The sequence below is a fragment of the Cucumis melo genome, chromosome 7, assembly GCF_025177605.1.
Source record: "Cucumis melo cultivar AY chromosome 7, USDA_Cmelo_AY_1.0, whole genome shotgun sequence".
NCBI classification, from domain to species: domain Eukaryota; kingdom Viridiplantae; phylum Streptophyta; class Magnoliopsida; order Cucurbitales; family Cucurbitaceae; genus Cucumis; species Cucumis melo.
In genome coordinates, this window is record NC_066863.1 from 929,916 (window position 1) to 948,197 (window position 18,282).

General features: G+C 29.1%; 2 protein-coding genes across 3 annotated transcripts; one reads left to right on the forward strand and one right to left on the reverse strand.

Annotated features, from left to right (window-relative positions):
- Positions 1–6,645: 6,645 nt before the first annotated feature.
- On the reverse strand, positions 6,646–7,382 carry LOC103493731 (VQ motif-containing protein 11-like). The gene has a single exon (XM_008454599.3). It carries the CDS (start codon positions 7,299–7,301, stop codon positions 6,774–6,776), a length of 528 nt encoding a protein of 175 aa, XP_008452821.2. The 5' UTR covers positions 7,302–7,382; the 3' UTR covers positions 6,646–6,773.
- A 5,329-nt stretch (positions 7,383–12,711) lies between these two features.
- Positions 12,712–17,971, forward strand: LOC103493730 (uncharacterized). Of its 2 annotated transcripts, XM_008454598.3 has the most exons (3): positions 12,712–13,189; positions 14,115–14,264; positions 17,683–17,971. In XM_008454598.3, the coding sequence occupies exons 1-3, from the start codon at positions 12,956–12,958 to the stop codon at positions 17,758–17,760; spliced, it is 462 nt and encodes a 153-aa protein (XP_008452820.2). In that variant the 5' UTR covers positions 12,712–12,955; the 3' UTR covers positions 17,761–17,971. The 2 variants fall into 2 exon arrangements, with proteins under 2 accessions (XP_008452820.2, XP_050943782.1); XM_051087825.1 differs by lacking the exon at positions 17,683–17,971 and having other exon boundaries at positions 12,749–13,189; positions 14,115–14,455.
- The last annotated feature ends 311 nt before the right edge of the window (positions 17,972–18,282 follow it).

Genomic DNA, 18,282 nt, shown 5'->3' on the forward strand with positions numbered 1-18,282 from the left:
ATTTGCATCATATATCAAATACATCACTTCAACTTGAATAGTTGTATCTAACAAATGACATGATTGTCTGCGTTGAATATATATTTATTTACTGTTACATCGTGATGCTTTATTTTTTATGACCTATATCAAGCTCGAATATAAAATATAATTCACTTTGTTCTTCGATTCCAATAGTTATGAGAAAAGATAAAAGTGAAACTATATACAACTGTAAACCCAAAATGAAGATGTAAAATTCTTCTTTTATTCCATCCATACGAATTGTCTAGATTGTGTGTTTACGATATTTTTTTCTATCGAAAAAACTTGTGGTTGGGACATGTATTAAAAATCGGGTAAATATCTTTTTCTTAATTTCAACAACTACGAAATTGAAGATTAAATCTTCAATCTCAAGAATTAGAATCATTCTAATAGCACTACTTAGTGAAATTCACTTTGACAAATTATCCAAAAATGGTTAGTTTTTAGGCTCTAGAATCAAAAGAAAGGGCATGAAAAGAAAAGAAAGAGGTAATTGTCTTGTCATCCTAACATGGTATGTTTTTCCATTTATTTCGATTATTTTCATTGGCTTTTCAGTTTGGGCCTTAAGACATCCTTACATGGGTTTCGGCCCATTACATGAATGTCTTTGGCCGAACACAAGGTGAAGGAAGGAAAAAAAAACATGAACTTAGAGGATTCAAACTTTTGTTGTCTTGGAAAGAGATAGCTGCTTTAAGTATAAAACCAAAATATAAAGATACTTGACGAGTACATTATTAAATAATCAAAATTTCTAAATATCCTAATCTATAAACTTTTGGATTGATGATATGCGTTAATGTCAATTGAACTATTTCACGTGAGTATAATTGAATCAGTAAATTATGAACGAAGACATTAATTCTTACCAACTTAAAAAAATATATACAATTAGACAATTAAACCAATTACAAATTGGTTTGTTTTATTTTAGGACTAAATTACTACTATTTTTAAAAAAAAAAAAAATGATTAGAATTTCCTTTTTACAACATGCAACCTTATTCCAAATCTTAAATTTTATTTAAATTTAAATATTTCCTACGTAAATTTCAAAAAGTTTATAAGGAGTTAAAAAGTAAGAAAATATAAAAAATTTCATAAGGAATAACAAAATTAAAGTTGTTTTTTTTTTCAAATTATCATTATTTTATTGTGTGGTTCAATATATTATTTTGCATTTTGTATTTTTCTTAAAAAGACTATTTAACATATGAGTCAACTTGGCAATACGTTGTTCCAACCTCAATTATGAATGAAATATATGCTAAAGATAAAATAAAAAATAATCGTATCAAAAGAATCAAAATGTTAATTGAAAAAAGTTCATAAACATAATTGAAAAAAAAAATCACTTAAAAACAAAAAAGTGAAGCAGAAAGTCGTGGAATTTTTTGAACAAAAAAAGTGCCAAAAATCACTACCCATATGCTGAATTCCACAATATAAGAAAAAAAAGTTCAAAAAGCCATATTATTACATAGAGAGAATGTCTTTTTGGTAGCAATCATGTCAAAGAATAAGAACAAATCCTCCAAACACCCCATGAAAAAATGAGAGTTTCACAATCACAATGATTATGCCATTTCCCTTTTGCTTCCAGTGGTGGCAAAACGTTGACAACTCCTTTGACCCTAATATATCTCAAAAACATTTTTTTTAATATTAAATATTACGTTAAATTTATACTCATCCACAAATTTAAGTTTTTGGATCAATTGATGACTTAATGTAGTATTCATAACATGTGGTTCAGATCTTCATGTTCAAGTTTATGTGTTGTTTCCTATCTAGTTAATATTTATTTTCATTTATATGATTTTTTTTCCTATGTGAAATCTACAAGTGGAGGGAGGGTAAATATAATGTGATAAAAAAAAGTACCATTGCCTTCATATGTCAAGCTTTATTTGGGGAACATCCCATGATATTAAAGAACATGTCCTTTTGAAAAAGGGGGGAAATTTTTGTAAATAAGAGAACTTCAAGGTGTCTGGTCTTGCTCTTTGTTATTGGGTCTAATTTTAAGCAATTTGTTTTTGAAAAATATAGATTTCTAGATTATTTGAGAACATGTGCATTTATTATGATTATTATTATTATTGTTATCGTTTTTTTTTTAATTTTGGTTTGTTAATTCTCAATTTCTCTAAAATAAATTTAATGTACCCTCACATCTATAATGTTAAAAGTAAAAGAATTATAATTATAATTAAAAAATTGTCATAAATAACAAAAAGAAAAAGTAAAACTATTTATGAAATAAATAAAAAATAAAAAACTTAAATAAATTATAGAAAACTGGATGAATTTATTATATTTTGTAAATAATTTTGATATTTTGTTATTTTAAAAAATATTCATAGTAATATAAGCATTCATCCATTTTCCTGCATTGAAAAGTAAAAATAAAAATGAGCAAAATTTGATATAGGTAGGTTTGTTATATGATGGAGCTTCCTTTTCAACAAAGAAAGTTAAAAATTATTCTAACAATTCGAGAACAATAGGTTTGAAAACAAAAATATTGGGTCAATCAATTTCCAAATCTATACAAAATTAAATTAAGTTTTTCTAATAAAAAATGTCAAAATTCAAGTTCAACGATTGTAATTTAAATTTTGTTAAATAACTGTTATTGTATTTTTAAGTTTAAAGTGTTTCGAGTAATTGATAATATTTTTTATATTATTAATAAATTTTAAATTTATTCACTATAAGTTAATTTTTATTGAATTTGATTAAATAATCATAATATCTATCATGCAAGGAAACACAATATGTGAATATATTTTTAAATTTTATAGTGAAAATACAGATAAAAAAATAAAAGGTAATAAAAAATCTAACAGAATAGAAACCAAATTTAAGACTTATTGAAAGTTCAAATACTAAAATTAAACATTTAAAAGTGCAAAGTTAAAATTGAACAAAATTCAAAATAATATTTTAACAAATAAAAAAATTATAAATACGTGGTGTGCTGTTTTTTCCTTTTAATAATTCAAACACCTTACTTGAATAATTTTAAAAAAATCGTTTAAGACAATAATTATATAAGACTAAAATAATTTGCATGAAAAATATATAAAATTATAGTTCAAACTAAAATAATTTACAAACATAAACTATTATAATTTAGGACTATAATAATTCACTTTTTATTCAAACACTACTGTCTAAGTTTAAAATTTAATTATAGAAAACAAGAGTCGAAAGTAAACTTGTTTTTCCTTTTTTTTTTTTTCGAAATGAATAAATAGCGTTGTATTTTGAATCCTCGACGAAATTAAATGGAACAAAAATATGTGTGTGTGTGTATGTATGTTAAATAGAGAGGAATTAGAGTAATATATTTCAAACGGAAATTAATCAGTTTGTCTGCCAATAATATACAAACTTTAATCACGCGTATCGCATTCACGCCGCCCGTTGGATCGTTCCCCCATTACCCGCCGGCCGCCACTTCTTTTTTGTTTTTATTTATTTTAACACAATTCTATATTATATTAAAAAATTATAACATTCAACAAAATATTTAAAATGAATTTTTTTCTCTAAAATATAAATAGTTGGTCAAATTTTTCTATTTTTAAAAGAAATCTCACACATATATATCGTTGTTCATTATTTTAATTCTAAAAAAGAAAAGATTTATTTTAATAGTGTAAAATTGACAAGTTGATTCACACTATTGATTTAGTTTTCTAATGTAAAATTGAATGTATTAATATGTATTACGAGTTAAACTAGACTAATTGGTGGTGTGTATTACGAGTTAAATTTAGATAAACAATATTTTATTTTGTTGGAAAAATGGTTGCCTGTATTATTGCTTTATTTTTTAGAAGAATTGTTAATAGATAGCGTGTGTGTGTGTGTATATAGCTTACAAAATATAGAAAAAAACTTAGATCGACTAGAGAGAGATGAATTTTGGTCTATTCTATAAATAGTTTTAATATTTTAAATTGTTTTTTATTAATTATCACGGTGGCATGTATTTTTATTAATTAAGAAAAAATCAATTATTATTATTTTTCATAGGATTTATTTTTTGACCCTTCTTTAAATGTGTAATAACTATTGATAACGTTGTTTTTCCTTTCAAAATCTATTTGATAACATTTTGTTAAATAAATAAATATGAAAAAAGGGATAAAAAACTTATAACATGTGAAATTTTACTAGGTAAGTCAAATAAATAAATATGAAAAAAATGGATAATAATTCTTTTCATGACCTACGACAATTGTGAAAATAAATGATTGAATCTTACGTAGTGAAATTACTTAATGAGTTAGATCATTTTGATGAAATTACAATGTTCTCTTTTAGTAAAGGAAAAACTAATCAAGTGGTGAGAAAAATCGAACCACCTATCATTTTGCTTTTTACTATCATATATAATTATATAGTTTTCTTAGTTGTTCTAAGAACAACCAAAGTCCAAAATTTTATTTCATATGAGAAAGAGAGATAATCCGAAAAAAAGAAAAATATATTTTAAAACATAAAACGTTAAAGCGACTAAATTATGAGTAACTTTAACCCATCTTTATAGTTTATATGAGTAATGACTCAACTCTACATTAAAAATTTTAAATATTTATTGTTTCTAAGGAATTTACATTTCATAGCATAACACCTATTTTTTGTTTATTACGAATATAACAAATATAACAGGTAATTAATAATATCAGACGATTATCAGAGAGCTATAAGAAGACTATCAAATAGTTATCCGTTTTTATACTTTTATGATGTATACTTTATGATCATAAATTCTTTTACTATTTTTATAATCGGTTTTTATCCCTCAAGTGTCCAAATTTGTTTCTACAACTACTTTTCGTCTTTGACTTGGTTACGTCTTCTGGAAAATTGCACTATAGAATTGGTCTTTACACTTCAGAAAGCGATACAAAGAATATCAAAGAAGTGAACAAATAAAATCTTGACTATTATAGTTTAAGCAGGGAGAAATTAATTAATGTCTACACTTTAAAGAGAAAAAACAAATTTATGTAATATTTGTCCACAGTACTTATCTACGTATATTCAGATATATAATGATTATTCAAACACTAATTTATTCGGAATGATTTTATTTTAAAATATAAAAAATTAAAAATATAACAAAACCAATGAAACAAGTTTTTATTTAAGTTTTTTTTCTTTACTATATTTTATAAATAATTTCTTATTTATTGTAATTTTATTTTTATTAAATCATTTGAAGACAAATAGATATACACAAATCTATTTTTGATATATTATTTAACAGTTACCTAAAATTTCTACCATACCTTCTTCTTCTCCTTTCTTAACTAAAAGATATATCGATTAAAAATTAGTTATGGTCTCAAACGTCTAATAAATTTAGTCTTTAGTTATGGTCTCAAACGTCTAATAAATTTAGTCTTTAAGTTAATTAATATACTTTTTTAATGTGTTACTATTACATAAATTTTTCTGAAAGTATTACCCTTCGTAAAGTAAATAAACTATAAAACTATAAACCGTAGCATATATTATTAAAGTTGAGAAAGAGTTGTTATTTTCCTAAAATTTTTGAGAACCAACCTTCAAAATGATAACATAAGCTAGAAGTGGCACAAAGTTAGGAAATAATAGATCAATTTTACTTCTAATCTCGAGGAAAATAAGAGATAATATCTTAAAAACAAAGAAAGATAAAAGGACAACACATACACTAAACTTTAAGTTATAAGCTTGAATTTACGTATCAATTAATGCATAGTTCAGTAAATAAAACATAAATTATTACTATTAAATCTCAATTGGCTACTTACTAATAAAAAATTGCACGAATTCCTCATAGATTATTGTTAGTTGGAATCCCTATCTTTTAGAAGAAGAAAATTTGTATAAAATTGTTATTAGATTGTCAAACTTTCCGAATATTATTGAAAAGGAGAAAATAAAAGTCAACAGTTAGAAAAAGTGTAAAGAACCGAAGTCAATTTTCCGTAGTGAATTCCTCTCACTGACCGCTTGGAAGTCGACACGTGTACATAAGTGGCATACTTAAGAGTGCATTTGTCAAGGTTGGAGGATAAAACTACGAGCACTTAGACGGTCCTTACGGTACACGTGCCGTAGTTCTACAAAGCAGCCGCCATCAAACTCGACTTCTTCACCGTCCGATGAGTGCATCCAACGGCTCACGATCACCAAAACACACATAATATTTCTTTCAAGAGAACGACAACGTCAACCCACTACAAAACCATGTCGATGTTCTTTCTTACAGCTAAAAGCAGGACCCACTAATTGTGTCATCGTGGACTCTTGTTTTCAATGTCTATTGTCGCATTTATTTCTTTCTTTGACGAATTTTTCTGCCCCCTAACACTTCACATTATCATTACATTTTTTACCATTATTAACTTCAAGGGTTGATTTTCTTGGTTATTATATAAGTTCAAAGTTCAATTTTTATAATTGCAAATTTGATGATATGATGACAAATATCACTATATTTCAAATATAGTTTTCAATTTATCTTTTTTCTTCAACTGTCACTAAAATTTCAAACTAATTTATCTGCAGACACTTTAAAAACTATATAGTAACGGTAAATGAATAAAATTTAATAATCAACCTCAGGATCCTTGAAAATTAAAAAAATTGCACAAAAATTAAAATATACAGAGACGTTATTAAAGGAAAAAAATGGAGAAAAGACGATGTAATTTTATGCATTTTGAGACTGCTGATCACTTGGCGAATTTAGAAGGGAACAAATTCAAGAGCTCCGGTGGCTGTGAGCTCCTCGGAGACGGGTGAAGATAAAATTCTCCGTCAGCTATGGCCTTATCCTCGGCCGTGACCGGCGGCGAAAGCGGTGAGGCCACGCTCGGTCTTCGAAAAAACAATGACTCGGCAGCAAGAGGCGTAACTGGACTCGGAACGGGCGAGTCGACGCGGCGAGTGTGACTCGGAGACGAGTTTTTGAAAGGTCCGGTGAGGCTGAGCTTGATCTCTAGCTTACGGATTGTGTGGCGGCGCTCTTGGAGCTTGAATGGAGACCGACGGGGACCGGTATGGTAGTCGGCGGCGAGGGGAGGGAAGGGCTTGGAAGAGGAAAGCTTGGAGAGGTGGGTGACCGGAAGCTTTTCGGAGTCACCGGCAAAGCCTGTGAGCTTTTGAACGAGGTCTCTGAAGGAATTTGTGTCGGCTTGAACGAAGGTGGTCGGAGAAGTTGACGGCGGCGGCGAAGAGGCGGCGATGAAATGTTTTTCCATTATAGAGAGAGAGAGTGAAAAAAGAGGAATGAGTCAGTGCTTTTGAGCTTTTTGGAAGTTATTTTCTGACCACTGGGTATGATCTTTATAACGGTACCCATCAGCCTGCAATATATATATATATATATAAAATAAATTAGTAACATAAACTTTTAAAACTTTATTTATTTTTGTGCTAAATTATAAAAAATGTTTAATGAACTTTCATGATAAGTTTGGATTAAAAAATGAAATATATGGTTTGAGTTTAGTTTTTATATAAAATTAAAGCGTTACGGTCATTAAAAAGTTTGAATTAAATTTTATCTAACTTTCATTCCTATTTTTTAAAAACCAAATTAAAGTTTGGAAATGGAGAAAAAAAGTATAATTATTAAAATACTTTTTTCCTTAAAGAAATATTAAATATTCAAATATTTTATAAGAAAGGTTTAAACTATAAAATTGTTGACATTTTTTTTGTATTTTGTCGTTCAAAATCTAACCTTGGATTATTTAATTAGGTAAATTGTCGGGTAAAGCATAACAATCCACTATATATAGTTAGTGGTTGTTTTAATATTTCAAGTAGAGGGGAATTGTTTTAAAGTATAACATAGAGGAAGTAATTTTGCTTGATATACTCTTGGAATGAAGTCTAATTGTGATTAGAGTCAAACTTCTAATTCATTTCATAAAAAATAAAATTAAGGAAATAAATTGGACTTCAATCCAATCGGTTCTAATATCAAATAGATCGGACAAACGAGGAAATATTAGAAAAGACTTATCAGCATTTTTATGAATAATAATTAAATATGTAGTAACATTCTTGAAAAATTTTAAATATAGCAAAGTTAATTGGTGATAAATTTAAGATCTATTAATTATAGACTTCTATTGCCGATAAACTATTGTGATTTATTGCTGATAAACTATTGTGATTTATTGCTGATAAACTATTGTGATTTATTAGTGACAGATTATGTTGCATATATTGATATGAGCTATAAATTCCTTTGTTTTCATACTTGCAATATAGTATCAGTATCGTTGATAGACGTTAACTAATTCTATTATATTTGTATTTTTTTAATGTTTTTATATATGCTAATATTTTGAATTTAATCTTCATACTTGCAACTATCTTAATATTAATTGACAACTTTGAAAACGATAGGCTTGAAAGGTTGTGCTCAAATAACTTAACTAAAAAATGCAATTGATATATAAAAAACCATAGACATCATGGAAGAATCAACTTTCAATAGAAGTTTCTCTCTCTCTCTTTTTTTTTTTCATGAAGTTATTTTTTTTCTTGAAAATAGTTATTTGTCGAAACAAATAATTATCAGAGCAATAAATTTATTTACCTTATTATTCAACTAATAACTATTTTTATTATATCAAGTTTCGACAAAGAATAAGTGATTTTAGTCTCAAATACTTACATAAGCTATCATGTGAGAGGAATGTCTATTCCATATTAAAAATCTAACATGATATTCATTCGAACGATTTTTTTTTCTTAAAAAAATACATAATAGATCAATTAGTAATTAAAAATGAAAATCACGTTAGAACTCCGACCATCTTGTAATGAGTGATGCACCCATAGGACGATAAAAAATTTCAAGCGGTGGAGCGTAATGTTAGTTTTCATTAGTTTTTTAATACTCGAACACTTTATATTAACTGTCTTTAGGAGTCAACCATGCGTACAAAAATCTCGAAAGAAAGAATGACACGTTCAAGTTGTGGTTGTAGAGGAGAGCTTTAAGATGTCTAACGTTTAAGGGGCGACCGGGGATATAACATTTGAGTTTAAATTAATTAAGGATATAGCAAAAAATAAAAAAAATTGCAAATATGACAAATTTTGAATACAATCCCAAGTAAAAGACGAAAATGCCCCTGTAAGTAGATACATTTCACGCTTCGTACACTTCGTATTCCGATTTCTTCGATCTTCACGTTTTCCTTCCATCTTCCACTTTCTTTTCCTTTCTTCGTATTCCGATTTGGTTTTCTCTTGCCGGTGCCTTCGTTTTCCGCTTCGCTTCACGTTCTCGACTTCATCATCTACAGACTTCTCTGCTTTTCGTTATTCTCCACTTCAATTGTAAGTTATTTGTTTTTCTTTTGAAATAATAAGTTGTTTTCATAAGGTATCTTTGTTTTCCGTTTAGTCGTAACTTGTTTGAAATAGATTTCTTTTTCTTTTTCTATTTGTTTGAAATCGATTTCTTCATTTTATGTTTGGTTCTGCTTTGTTTTTTAGTTTATGTGTTGTTACTTAGGGTTTAGGGTCTATCAGTGATATATAATATCACTGATAGACTTGAATGATGTTTAGTTTGTTTGCATTGGAATGTTATTAGATAATTTAGTTTAATGTAAATTTTTATGTGTTGTCGTTTAGGTTCTATCAGTGATATGTTTCTATCAACTTAAAAAGGATGTTTAACTTGTTTGTGTTGGTTTGGTATTAGATGTTTTAGCTTAATCTGCATTTATTATCCGTTATTGCTTATGGTCTATCAGTAATATAGTCTATCGATGATATGTTCTATTAGTGATATGGTCTATCAATGATATGGTTTATCAATGATATGTTTCAATCCTTGATAGACTTAGAAGATGTTTAGCTTGTTTGACTTGGGAAGTTAGTAGAAGTCTAGTTTAATGTGTTTTTTTTTTTGTGATGTTGCTTAAAGTCTATGAGTGATATGTTTCTATCACTGATTGATAGATTTGGAGGATGTTTAACTTGTTTGTGCTGGAATGTTTAACTTGTTTCTATATTGATAGACTTTAAGGATGCTTAACTTGTTTGCGCTAAGGTGTGTTAGTAAATGTTTTATAGTTTATGTGCATTTATTTATGCGATGTTTCTTAAAAACTATCAATAATATGTTCTATCATTGATAGATTTGGAATATGTTTAGGGATGTTTAGTAGATACTTTTAATTAATGTGCATTTTTTATGTGATGTTGCTTAAAGGTCTTTCGGTGATTGATTTCTATCACTTAGACTTAGAGGATGTTTAGCTTGCTTGCAATGGGATGCTAGTAGATACTTTAGTTTAATATGTATTTTTTATGTGTTGTTGCTTAGGGTCTATTGGTGATAGGTTTCTATCACCAGTAGACTTGGAAGATATTTAGATTGCTTGCATTATGATATATATATTTATAAACTTTCATTCAATATTATCATTTCAGGTTGTTCAAGAAAAGAAAAAAATATGAAAACTATGGAAATAGCGAAGAATGTTAAAAATGTTAGGCCGAAGATACAACTTAACCGATCAAAGAGAATGTTGGTGATTGCAGAAGACTAGAAAATTGCAAGAGACCTATTGATTTGTCCCTAGTTTGATTGCAACTCTCTCATCGAGTAAATGGATATTGTTGTATATTAGTTTTGTGAATATTTCATGACAGAAAAGATCAACGATAGACTTCACATTTTATTTGATTTTGTTATATTGATATAGAAAAGGTTGGACCACAAGTTGAACATTGCAAGTTATGCCTTTTATATTCTTAAATAGTTGTGACTTTTTAATTGATGTTAAAATCTATTAATAATAGACAGATAGACCATAACGGTGAAAGAATTGATTTTACATATTAATATAGTAAAATGTTGGATCACAGGTGGAATAATCATTGTAAGTTATGTGCCTTTGTGTTCCCATTGAGAAATTAGAATTATACATGTTGAATAATTGCAAATTATTATTAATGAGTGCATTTTATAGAGGAAAAGTTTTGTTAATATACATGTTGAAGTCTATCATTAATAGAAGCTATCAACGATAAACTTCATAGTAAAGTCTATAAGCAATAGAACTATCAACTAAATTAAACTCCATTATGACATTACTACTTTATAATAAAGTAACATGTATAGACTTGAAATGTATTGATAAAAAAAGTGGCTTATTATCGAAAGGTTTGAATCAAACAAATAGAAAGTATTTCCTTCTAACAAAAGAAAAAAAAAGGCAACAACATAATGTCACATAATTGTAAAAATAATGGAAGTGTGCACGTTCTACGGTTGTGACCAGCACGACAACAATAACTACATTTTGAGTGACTTTTCTTTTCATCAATCAATTTTTTTTTTGTTTTCATGGTCCTTTTGCTTGACCCTTGCAAACTAGAGGTAGTGTTACACTCATAACATTGAATAATCATAATTCTGAATTCCTGCAAAAAAAAAAAAAAAAAACAAAAATATACCATTATCATCCTAGTGTGTAACACTCATTGCATTAATAAAACATAAAGTCTGTCACTGACTAATATCAGTGATGGACTAGGATACAAGTTTATCATTGATAGACTAGTATCAATGATAACTTAGAATTAATATCAGTAATGTAGGATACAAGTCTATCACTGATAGTCTAATATTAGATGTAGGATACAAGTTTATCACTGATAGACTAATATTAGATGTAGGATACAAATCTATCGCAGATAGACTAATATCACCATGCTCATACTACCTAGTCTAACTAACAGTGATAACTTGTATTCATCAATAACTTGTATTCTTTTAACCTAAAACGTAAAATTGATAGAAAAATTCATAATATGTTCAATTCTACAAAGCCTCAAACTGATGAAATCCAATACAAGTAAATAAACACATTTTTTATATAAAAATACTAGTAAATCATCAAATTGAATTGAACCAAATCAACCTACAAAGATGAAACTAGATCAAATTGTAAAAATTGGATGACGTCGAATGAAAAATTTAGGGAAGAATCACATCTGAAAACAAATATCTAACTGAGACGATGAACATAAATTGGATGAAAAAGTTGGGAAACAAATCTCACATTTTTAAAGAAAATTTGATTACATACTAAAAAATTAATATCAAAACCATAACATTGACCTACCGAAGTAGACGCAAATGGAAAATTGTAGAAAATTGCTACTCGTCGAAAATCTTTGAAGGCTAAAAATTGTTGAACGCAGGACGACGATTGGTTGTTGGAGGCGAGAATGGAACGAAAAATCGACCAGTTGAAAGCGAAGATAAAATTAGAAAAAGAAAAGAGAGAGGACGAATTGTGAAAGTCAGAAAAAATTGATCAGATTTGAGAGAATGAAAAAAATGATATATATATCAAGATCGTGGAGGAGGGAAAATCAAGCCATATATTTTTGACCTAAAATAAGGGTATTTTAGGAATATATTAAAAAGAAATAAAAGATTTGCTATTTTTGCAAATAGTTTATAAGGTTGCTATATCCCTTATATTTTATGCCGAGGGAGATATCCATTATAAATCCCCAACGTTTAACGCTTAATGGGCCGAAGAAAAGAGATGGGCTCTTAATGGGCTGAAGTAGGCCCACAACGCCGAGGTTGATTTGATTTGGGGGTCAAACTTCGGCATTGATAAGAAGAAGAAATGAAGCGGAGAGAGATTAAAAAACGAAAATGCTTTCGCTCCAAATACCGAACATGAGGGCGGGCCCGAAAGAAACCCTCCAAGATATCTTCAACTTTCTCGGCTCCGTGTCTTTCTTTGAATACCAGAGAATTTCTCTGGCGGTTCGTGCTTCGAACGAAATCACACAAGAAGAATCCGATTGCTCTCTCTTGGCGGTACGTGATTGAGACGAGAAGAAACGGAGAGAAATGTCGAGTTCTGTGTGTTGCAAGTCTGTGATTATGGCGAAATCGATTGACAGCAAAGGATTTCCGTCTACGAGAACAGTATCAATCTGTTCCAGATTTGCTGCGATTCGTGTTTCGCTCATCGATTCGAGACTATTTAAGTCTAGGATTTGTGGCGTGCGAGCTTCCATGGTTAATTCTTATGGAAGCTCCGATTTCGTCAAGAGGATGGAGCAAGCATGGGAGATCTCTCAGGTACTGGCGGTATTGCATTTCTTTAAATCATGGCTGTTTCATTAGACTATCTCTCCGCCTGTTTTTTGAGCGACGGTAGAACCAGTAGATGTTTGCTTCCTCTTTCTTAGGCCATGTCTTTCCTTCTAACGAAGATCGAAATATTCATTTCCTCTAACACTCTGTGAGCATTCATGAACCTAATCGAGGAAATTAGTCCTGATAATTCAACGAGCCTGTTTGTTTACATTCCTTTCCTGCGTTTCCTTCTAATGAAGACTGAAGATCTCTCTCTGGTACTCGCGATCGTCTATTCCTCTCATTTCATGGCTGTTTCACTTAGTTATCTCCTTTCCTGTTCTCTGAGAGATAGTAGAACCAGTAGATGCTTTTTTTTTCTTTTTCTTAGGCCATGCCTTTCGTTCTAACGAAAATTGCAATATTCATTTTCTTTTGACACTCTGTAAACATTTATAGAGACTCTGAGCATTCATGAACCTAATCGAGGAAATTGTTCCCGATAATCAACGAGCATGTTTGTTTACATTCCTTTCCTGCGTTTTCGTAGTCAGGACGAGGAGGATGAGGAACATTTGTTAACCTAACCGAAGAAACCAGTCCTTATAACATAGCGCTCGTCGCTCACTAGCGTTCTTTCTCTGCTGTAACGCGGTCAGGCGAATGTGCAAATAAGTTTCCTAATCTCTGATTCTTCTGTCGTGCTATGGCAGTTCAAAATTAACATCCGTTTAACCAGCATGGTAGTAGAATATTCAAATTCTTGGAACTGTAGCCAATTATAACCGTTTCCTGTTTATTATCTTATAGTAAGATGATTTCTATATTTAAAAGAAAAATCATGCTGTGCGTTCCTGTTCAAACTTAAAAGTAATTGAATGCGACATATCGAAGAGCTTGCCTAACATTCCTATTTATATGTTGACAGCAACCAAGGCCTATTTGCTGCTCTTCCTGTAACTCAAATGGACATGTTGAGTGCAAATGGTGTAGAGGAACTGGCTTCTTTATTCTTGGAGATAATATGCTTTGTCAAGTTCCTTCCAGAAACACTAGCTGTGTCATTTGTGCCGGCAAGGTAGTCACTAAACTGGTTTTGATCTCATACTTTATTTTTTCTCTTGGATCATTGGATGTGTTTTTGAACCACTTTCACCTGCGTTTGCTGGTGATATCATGCTATGAACCATGAAGTGCTTGTATCCAAATTTATCAGATAAATACTTAATGAACTGTGTTTAATAATAAAAACAAATTTTTAATAATTAATATTTACGTACACATTTTTAGAACGGACAAGCCAGTAAAATAAGATGATTAAAACTAAGGTACAATGTTTTAGTGCATATATAAATTAGTGATATAAATTTGTAAGAACATGAGCTAGGTTGAGAAAGTGTGAGTAGGAAGTATTTAGGGTAGAGCGTCATTTGAATTATTAAGTTCTACTTTCCTTAACTATTTGATTTTTGTTTTTGAAAATTGAGGTTATAAACACCACTTTCATCTATTTATTTATTTGTGTTGTTAATGTTGATCCATGTTTTAGGAGTGTTTTTAAAATCAATGCTAAATATTGGAAGAAAAGAAAATTAGTTTTCAAAAACTTGTTTTTGTTTTTGGAAATTGACTAAGAATTCAAATGTGTAGATAAGAAATATGAAAACCATAAACAAGAAATTGTGAGAAACCAAAAACTAAAACCCAAATGGTTACTAAGCAGTGTCTAAGTTATTTGAGCAGGTCAAAATGTTTGTAACCACTAGATAAATAACAATTTTTATTTGTATTTGTATTTGTAATTTTTTCTGAGCTGAATAAGTTTTTAATTATTAAGAGAACTCTCCCTCAAGTATTATGGTCGAAACTGAAAGTGCTTTTACATACTTTTAAAGCACCCTATATTTTCTCAGTAGATAATTTAAGCTCCATTTTAATAACATTTGAAGTTTGAAAATTAGGTTGGTAGATACTACTTTCACCTATAACTATTTTGTTTTGTAGTTTCAATTTTAATGGTATTTTCAAAATCTAAGGCAAAATTTGAGGTGGAACAACACGTATTTTTGTTACTAAGAATTCAAAATTTTGCTTAGAAAGATGTAAGTTGTAATTAAGAAATTGCAACAAATTTCGTAATTCTAAAAACAAAAACTAACTTTTCGAAAGTTACATCTTCTTTTGTTTTCAAAGTTTGACTTGGTCTTTTAAACCATTCGTAGGATGTATCTTTCATTCCTTCTCAATGAAGGCTATTTGGTTCATAAAAAACAAAAAGATGTAGATAACAAAGGAAGAATGTTGGAGTTGATAGTGGTGTCTATTGACTTGATTTTTTTTTTAAAAAAAATAGTTACTGAACAGAAATTAAATATATCAAACATGGCTTTAGAAATATCTTATTAACAAAATTGAAAAAAATTATGGGTATTAGGAAAAAACATATCTTAGTGTAGAGAGTTAGTTTTCTTTTGTTCAGCCTCTAAAAAAATTTGCTAATGTAGAATTTGAAGAAACAACCTTTGGGTTATAAAAGTGGGATACAACCATTATACTATAACAATATTTTGTTAAAAATAAAACATTATTTAGTATAATATTGTAATTTGAAACTTCAAATTAATATTAAAATATAAAAACCGATAATGTGAGGGGGATATGTGCTCCCGTTGGCCCTTTAATAAATCCGTCCCTGGTTTTTTGTATATTTTAAACTAGTTGATGGTATTTGCTGTTTGTTTTGGATCAGTTGATGGAGTATGTGGTATGTTTAAAACTAACTCTGCTAAGCTCGTAGTGGAAATCAGTATGCTTCTATTTTTGGCTCAGATTTGTTGCCCTTTATTCTTTTTTTCCATACTCGTCTTTCCATATTTGTGGTTAGTGTCTATCTAGTGCTTAAGGTTTTAAAAGAAACACTTTTGGCATTGAGTTTTAAAAACTACTACTTCTATCTTTAAGTTAATTTGACCCTCGGTTAATTTTCGGAACGAATTGTTGAGTCGATAGTTTCTAGATGAGGTGGCAATGAATATTTTTCTTCATTGTTTCTCTGTTTCCCTTCCCACTTCTGCTCTCCTTTCGTCTTAAATCTAGGTAGATACTCAATCACACCCAACACTTATTAATGAAGAAAAAGAAAATCAATCTAATTTATTGGGAAAAAAAAAAAGAAAGAAAGAAACCTTTTAATAGAATTTTTGTGTTTGAGAAAAAGGGATTCTACATTTTGGACTTGTTTAGTTTTAGTTCTCATTTTATTTATTTGCATGTTCTTCGATCGTAATAGAATTTTTGAAATTCGGGTCTTCTTTATGAATTTTTTGGGCCTCTCTTTGATGGATGGATCTAAAGATCTGTTTAGGGCTGGATAATTTATTTTATTTTACTTGATGGGGAAGATGAAGATTTTTAAGAAGAAATTGAGGATTGAGGTAGATGTGTCTTAGATGGGTTTTTATTTTTAGACTCTATTTTTTCTTTTTTTTTTTAATCATTGAGAACAGTTGTTTCTATTGTAGAAAATATCTTGGCATTTATATAGATTTTCCAAAGAGCAATAATGTGTGTTCATAAGCCCTTCTGAAGAAACTGTGTTTTTTGGAAAAGAGATTTTCCTTCCCGAGGCCTGTGAGGAGGGGATTCGGTGTGTTTTAAATGCTCTGTTTACGATTTTCTTTTTTTAAAAAAAAAAAAAAAACGAAACGCTTTTCCTTTCTCGGTTTTTTAAAAAAGAAATTTCAACAAATAAATTATTTTTTCCTAATTATTTTGAATGGTCGTCCTTTCATACAAAAATCGTCTTACTCTAACTCGCTCAAGTTAACTCAAAAAGTCATTTATTCACTAGTATGAGCGTTTAAAAAAACCGATAAAAAATCCTGAAGGATATAACCCAACATACATACCTCGTACGGTTTGGGTTTGATTAGTAACTCATTTTGATTGGATTGAATTAAAAAAATGAAAATGTTATGGGTTAGGTTCTGTTTGAAACAACCTAATAATTTTAAAAAAATGTGTTTTTCTACTCGTGATACTGTTATATATATGTATCCATACATTTATATTGATTTTATGAGTTCTTTTTTGGTTTAATATATTTTTCAACAAATCCTCAGACTATTTTTAGGCTTTGTAATCTTATAATTTGATTTGAGATTGAGTGGTTAATTTAAATTCAATATACGAAAATAAGTAAATAAAACCTTTACATGTTGATATTTTGCTTAATTGTATGATAATATTTTAAAAAAGTGACCCAAGTAAACCAAACTAACCCAAATGTTACATTGATCTATAAAGTGCTATTCAACTTAGGTTAAGTAGACACTGACATTAAATCTGAGAAACAAAAATTAATAAAGTATATTAACTCCCCTTTCCTTTTCTTGCATTTTGTTATTTCGAAATGAACCTTTTAATTATCTACGGAATTGAATGCATAATTTGCTATTCATATAAATTAGTGTACTTAAATGGGTATTGTTTTTCAGGGATCTATGTGTTGCTCTGACTGTAAAGGTACAGGTTACCGGGCCAAATGGCTAGGAGAGCCACCCATCTCTAAATAGCCTCGTTTCTCAGCTCAACTATTACAGCCTGTTTTTACCCAAAAGATTATTTTTCTTACTAAAAGGTAAAAAAAAAATTGCTTTGTTACATAGTTTTAATTGTTTTTAGCCTCATGCTGCATTTGGAGGTACAGATGTTGTATTGTTTCAGAATTTTAGTAGAATTTGTGCTGATCAGTAAATTGTTCATATTGAAATTACATTTGGCTCACTAGACGTGTTTTTCACACTAATGTTAAGGTACTACCTGCAGGAGCCAACTCAAATTTTATTCACGTTAAAAACAAAGCTTTATCATTGTTTTATTTTATTATTTCAATTTTTGAAGTATTAAAAAATTCTTAGGTATATTTTTGTTTCTCGAAGAGTACAAAAAATAAATTGAAAAGGCATATATTGAAAATTTGAATGAATATACCTTTATACAAAGGAAAGTTGGGATGTTGCAATGGTCCTTTTTTTCTATCCTAAAATAAAGTGCTGAGAAAATTTAAATACAAATTGTCTGGGATATTAAATAAT